Source organism: Numida meleagris, unplaced genomic scaffold (assembly GCF_002078875.1).
Source record: "Numida meleagris isolate 19003 breed g44 Domestic line unplaced genomic scaffold, NumMel1.0 unplaced_Scaffold239, whole genome shotgun sequence".
NCBI lineage: Eukaryota > Metazoa > Chordata > Aves > Galliformes > Numididae > Numida > Numida meleagris.
The window spans coordinates 100,999-106,998 of NW_018364192.1; the positions used below are offsets into that span (position 1 = coordinate 100,999).

Sequence of the window (6,000 nt, forward strand, 5' to 3'; positions counted from 1 at the left end):
TTCGAGACAGCGTATCTCAACCTCAGTGTAAAACTCCTCCAATTACATCTTCCACGGGAGAAACAGAGTCCGCTTCTTTTATTCCAGCAAGGAGAGATTTAAGAAAACCCACAGCCATTACACTGGTAAAAAAATCAGATTCTGCCAGTAACAAACATTCAATAAACATTTTATTTCAATGCAGGTAACCACAACATTCAGATATAGCAATGCTCATTTGTGCTGGGCCCTTTCAGACGGTGAAGCTAGGGACCGCATTCGGATCATCATCATGACACAGTGATTAGAGCAAGTATTTTGTGACAGTGTAGCAAACAGAAATCACCACCACTACAAAGCTTATGAAAAGAGCAACTTGGTAAAAGTTTATCCCCATCTTTCAGAATAGTTGGCGAGGTTGTTTTGTTTTGTTTGTGGTTTTTTTTTTGTCTATTTTTTAAATAGAACACAATGACATAAAAGTTCCCAGGACAACCAGGTGTTTTTCATTCAGACCCTCTCCTGGTTTCACGACGCCTATCCCCGTCCTGTTCCTTTCTCCCAGGCCTACAGCCTCACAGCTTGCAACGCTCACGTCTGTAGGACACGGAACACCACACATTTCCATACATCTTCATCTGTACTTGCCCACAGAAGTCCAACGCTTCTCCAAGTGCTGCATCCTTCCAAAGGTCATCTGTCTGTCTGTCTGCTTTCTGGTACTACCATCAGACTTCAGCACAGAGGGTATCACCCAGACACTCAATCCCGATAGTGCTGCAGTACCATTCTGTCTTACAGAACTGTTCAGCACATCAAGGAGACAGAACTCCAGCTTTCCTGTAAAAAAATCTCGTCATCAATTATGTCACAGCTCCTACGAGACACAAGCACTCTGCAAAAGACAAGATACCTCTGTAGAAAAGAGCTGTCCAAGAACTGCTTTCACGGCAGGAAAATACAGGAAAGTGAACTATTTTATAATAAGCCTTACAAAAAGAGACGTCTTTTTTTTCTGGCCTCACAACTGTAGAACAATAGAAAAAGAAGTAATAAAAAAAAAAAAAAAAAAAAAGAACAAGCTCCGCATTTACAAGTAGAAGGATTTTAACAAGGAAGGACACTTTAAAGCTTTCGTATATTTGCTGTTTCTCTCCTTCCACTTTTCCCTTTTCACGTTAAACCACGTGCGTGCACACAGAAATCCCACTCTGAGTCAGGTACCACTGAAGGCAACATTCAGTAACTGCTTTTATGCTGCTGAATGGAACGTTCTGCTCGAAGCCGAGCATCCAAGGGGCCGAGAGGAGAGCTGGCAGAGGATTCGTTCAAGCACGGAATTCAGGAGCTCAGTCCTCCTCTGGATTTGTCCATTCGGCTTCAAGCAACGATGAGCACTCTGGAGCCTAGAACATCTGAGAATGTGATCTCACGTCAGCGTTCTGAAGTTGATCAAACACGGGAATGAATTTCCATCAGCCTCTCCCTGACTTTCACGTTCTACAACGTACACAGTGGAGCGCACTCAGTCACGGAGTGTTAGGAACTTTTGGGAGTGATACTGAATAAGCCACTGGGCTGATGCACAAGTTCGGGGTTTTTTTTGGTTTCGTTTGTATCTCTTTGTCTACTAGTTTCATTACGGGTAAATTCACCTGCCAGCAAATAAATAATTTAAGAAGCTAGTCATAATTGCACCAAGGTTTAGAATGTATCACCATTCCCCCACATGCAGTGAAGGCCAAGACTAAATACCTTTCACGCTATGCAGGCACTGCTCCCAGGGATTAAGCATCATCAAACATGGCAAAAACCAAATGAATAGAAGGGACAAAGAAAATAAGTGTTTTTCATAACAGCTTTAGCAAGAACTCATAAGTGGCATTGATTATGCCCCAGGACAGGACTGAACGATGGTAATTCAGATGGGCTCCCCTGAAAAGATTGATCAATTTCCTGTCACGCTCCAGCCAGATCTTCACAAAAACTGTTGAGAAGGACTGAAATTCACCACCAATCTGAGCTTGCATGCGAGCTTTTACAACATTCATTGGGAAAAACAAGAATCCCAGCATGGCACCCAACAGCCCTCCACAAATGAAGTCATTGACCAAATGAGTGCTGTAAGAAGTTGCTTCAGGCAGACATTGTTTAATAGGTCCTCTCAGGCCAAAGAAGAGTACATTACTGGGCCCATTTCGGAGCAGAATAGGCACCAATCCCCGATAGTACTCTCTCATCCCGTAGACTTTCAGTACCTTGAAAGCCTGGTACGTGTTTGTGAACTTATCGTGGTGTTTGTAGTCCTGAAGCAAAGTCTGCACTCGCTCAAAGGGTGTAAGAACAGCTTCTGTGGTCCCTGCGAGCACTGCTGCCATGCTGCGCGTCAGGAGCTCGGGAGCAGTGGTGTGGCTGTGGAGCAAGGAGGAGAAATCTTCATACAAGCCGAACATGAGAGCCAGCGTGGTCGTCTTCTGCATTAACGGCGGAAGGATGCCACGGTAGAGATTCCGAATTCCATCTTTCTGCAGCTGATGTATCGCATCCTTTGTTTTCAGACCATACAGCTGCTGTCGAAAGAGGACCTTCTGGATGGGAAAAGTAACTGCTATGTTTGTGAACGCTGCACAGTAGCCACACAGGTAATGTTTGCTAGAGGTAGCCGTAAGGTCACTGCTTGGATCTTCCTCTGAATTTCCTGGGGAAAAGCCTCCTGAACCCATCATACTGCTTCTCTTGCTGCTGTATACCTCAGTCCTCTTTTCCTGCATGAAAAAACAGAGAAGAAAGAACATGAGCAGAGCTGCAGATGACCCCGCGTCTTTCTCTCGCACTAGCACCCAGCACGGTACGTCTGAGAAGAGCCCTTAAAACGTGAAGCACAGGAAATGCCAGATCTTTCAGATGTTGCACTCTTTTCTACAGGAGTCTCAGAAGAGCAAGTTTCCCTCCCTGCATGTTTTCTAACTGATACAGAAACAAAAAGGGAAACAAATTGACGGAGGAATCTTGTGTGCTATATTACAGCTGAGAAGGGGAAGCTCACACGCTGGACTTCCCATGCGGCATGCCACAGAATTCAATTAGCAAATGGTCTGTTCTCAGCCTGTGAGCACTGAAAACACCGCACTGAGGGCAGAGGCAGAAGAGAGTAAAAGGAAAAAGAAACAAATGAACAAATCCACCAACACACATAGTATTGCTAAGGTCTGATCTGCAGTCATTGGATGAATTTAAAGGACAGGCAGCTTCTGCCACAATTCAGAAAATTTCTTACAGTCCCAGGTAGTTACCCTGCACGCTTATCTGCAGAGGAAGATGCACCTGTAACCCCTGCTGGGTTTTAATGACCTGCAGAGAAGGCCTCAAACTATGGCAGCTCTTGAGGTCCTGAGGGACCCCTGAACAGAGACTGCCTCACTACACCGAGCAGAGAAGCGCCAGAGCGACTCTTAGCAGGCAAGACGTGAACAGGGATCACTGATTCAACAATTACAGAGTGCTGACAGTCCCTGGCAGCAAAGTAAGTGTGATTTCACAGGCCTTAAAACCATATGGGGAGGCGGTCCTCCAGCTAGGCAAGAGGTGCCATTTCTCTCACTACAGGCTTCTGTCTGAACCATGCACTGCGGAGGCAGAAGAGAAACAAGCTGGGCTGCTCCGAGTCTCACGGTACATGACTCTGATCACGCAGCAACTCATTTTCAGAAGAAAACGCACATCTTCTTGGATTTACCTTTCTCCTGCTGTTACACCGTATGTAATGCTTTGCAGTCTGATACATGTTGCTTACAAAAATGTAGTGTTTGTTCTGACATGAAAGCTCACATCAGAGAAAGAATTCCGTTTAGGTGGCTCATGCACTGTGCCATATACACACCAGCTCAGAACACCACTCGGACGACAGCAGTTCTATCTGCATGCACCGACGCAGCCACACCTGCAGGTACACCAGCTTCCGTCGCTCCTCCACTGGAAGGGGAACAGTGGGACAAGAGAGCTCAGCTAACAGTTTGGAAGTGTCACTACCATTACAAAGAGCATTCAGAAGCCCATAGCTAGCTGCATCTACAGACAGCAGTCGCCTGTGCCCAGGACATCAATTTTCCCCCAGGAATAAACTAGTAAGAGAGATGCTTGGCTCACTTTCACTGCCCCTCAGGTGGAGCTGTTGGACGCAGAACAATCCACAGCGCAGTGACACCCCCACAGATGAGCTGTAAGGTTCTGAGCAGCAGGGGCCAGGTGCTGTGAGTCTGCCCAGCAGTGCTGGGGACAGAGCCCTGGCTGCAGAGACAGCCTGCAAGCACACGCCACCTACTGAGGACACAGCGCAGAAGCCACTTTGTTAGGAGCTGGTATCAACTCTCAAAAGAAGTGAGAGCTTTAAATCCACTGTACTGCCTCTACACAGACCCATGAAGGTGCTACAACATTCTGTTTCCATGCGAGCCATTCTCTCCCCCATCTCAGCGCACAGTGTGGGGTCCTTCCTGACCGTGTGCCCCCACTCAGGCCCCACTCCCCTGCCACGCAGACCTGGATGGCGGCCCACCTGCCCTGCAACCCACTGGTTCATAAAGGCACAGGGGGAAGAAGGAAAAAAAAAAAACAACAATACTTTTTGTGTCTGATACTGCCTTTTTCACAGAATCATAAAGACATCTATGTTGAAAAAGACCAAAAATGATATTATTATGTGATCCATAAGGTCACAGAATTGCAGGGGTTAGACCTGAGCTCAGAAGATCACTGAGTCCAGCTCCCCTGCTGAAGCAGGCTTCCTACAGCGGGCCACAAAGGAAAGCATCCAGGCAGGTTTGAATATCTCCAGAGAAGGAGACTCCACAGCCTCTGTGGGCAGCCTGCTGCAGTCCTCCATCACCCTCACAGTGAAGTAGTTCTTCCTGTGTTCCAGTTTCTGCCCCTTGCCCTTTGTTCTATCACGGCAAACCACTGAAAAGAGTCTATGTTTTAGGCCATTACTCCTTGTATCACCATGCACCACCTCATCCATTTGCCTCCTGCCTCCCTTCAGATATTTACAGATGTTCATCAGATCCCCTCTGAGTCTTCTTTTCTCAAGGCTGAACAGACCCAGGTTACTCAGCCTTTCCTCATATGGGAGACGCTCCAGGCCCTTCATCATTTCTGTGGCCCTCTGCTGGATTCCTTCTAGAAGATCCCTGTCTTTTTTGAACTGGGGAACCCAGAACTGGACACAATATTTTAAATGAGCCCTCACCAAGGCAGAGTAGAGGGTTAGGATGACTTCCCTTGACTGCTGGCCATGCTCTTTTAATGCACCCCAGACAGCCCGCAACCTGTACCGGTGCATACAGTAATTCTCACCTGGGTGTCGGAGGATCCCATGCTTGCTCCCGTTGAAGAGCATCAGGTTCCTCTCTGCCCCACTCTGAAGCCTGGCCAGCTCTCACAGAATGGCAGCACTGCCCTCTGGTGTGCCAGCCACTCCTCCCAGCTTTGGTACTGTCAGCAAGCTTGCCGAGGCTGCACTCTATCCTTTCAGCCAGGTCACTAGCCCACCCTCACCGTGCCCACTGAACCACGTCCCTCAGTGCCACACCTCCACGGTTCTGGAACACCTCCAGAGATGGTGACCCCACCACTCCCTGTGCCAGCGTCTGACCACCCTCCGGAGAAGTTTTTCCTAATACCCAACCTGACCCTACCACCCCTCGTCCTATTGCTGTTACCTGGAGCAGAGGCCGAACCCATCTCACCGCAATCTCCTCCCCTGAGCCTCCTCTTCTCCAGACGGAGCCATCCCAGTCCCCCCAGCCGCTCCCCAGGGCACTTCCCCTCCAGCCTCCTCGCGGCTCCGCTGCCCTCCTCCGGAAACGCTCCACCGCCCCACGCCCGCCCGCAGCGCAGCACCCAGCGCAGATCCGCCCCTCCCTGCCCCGCTCCCGGGGCGCGGTGCCTCCGCCCAGCAGCGCCCCGCGCTCCTCACCGCATGTCCCGCGGCGTTGCTGTCCGTCAGGCGGCGGCCGGGGCGGA

The 6,000-nt window shown here is 49.1% G+C and overlaps 1 protein-coding gene across 2 annotated transcripts; it reads right to left on the reverse strand.

The window, feature by feature from the left end:
• Positions 1-148: 148 nt before the first annotated feature.
• Positions 149-5,879, reverse strand: SLC25A51 (solute carrier family 25 member 51). Of its 2 annotated transcripts, none has more exons than XM_021382416.1 (3): positions 5,697-5,879; positions 3,860-3,951; positions 149-2,744 (listed from the first exon to the last, which is right to left on the reverse strand). In XM_021382416.1, exons 1-3 carry the CDS (start codon positions 5,716-5,718, stop codon positions 1,830-1,832), a joined length of 1,029 nt encoding a protein of 342 aa, XP_021238091.1. In that variant the 5' UTR covers positions 5,719-5,879; the 3' UTR covers positions 149-1,829. The 2 variants fall into 2 exon arrangements, with proteins under 2 accessions (XP_021238091.1, XP_021238090.1); XM_021382415.1 differs by having other exon boundaries at positions 5,332-5,879.
• Between the last annotated feature and the right edge of the window lie 121 nt (positions 5,880-6,000).

Coding starts and splice junctions, on each gene's coding strand:
- SLC25A51 (XM_021382415.1), bottom strand. CDS start 5,374: ATGCTCTTCAACGGGAGCAAGCATGGGATCCTCCGACACCCAG. Junction 3,952..5,331: donor TGGGATCCTCCGACACCCAG/GTGAGAATTACT, acceptor TTCCCCTTCCAG/TGGAGGAGCGACGGAAGCTG. Junction 2,745..3,859: donor CCGAGTGGTGTTCTGAGCTG/GTGTGTATATGG, acceptor TTTTTCATGCAG/GAAAAGAGGACTGAGGTATA.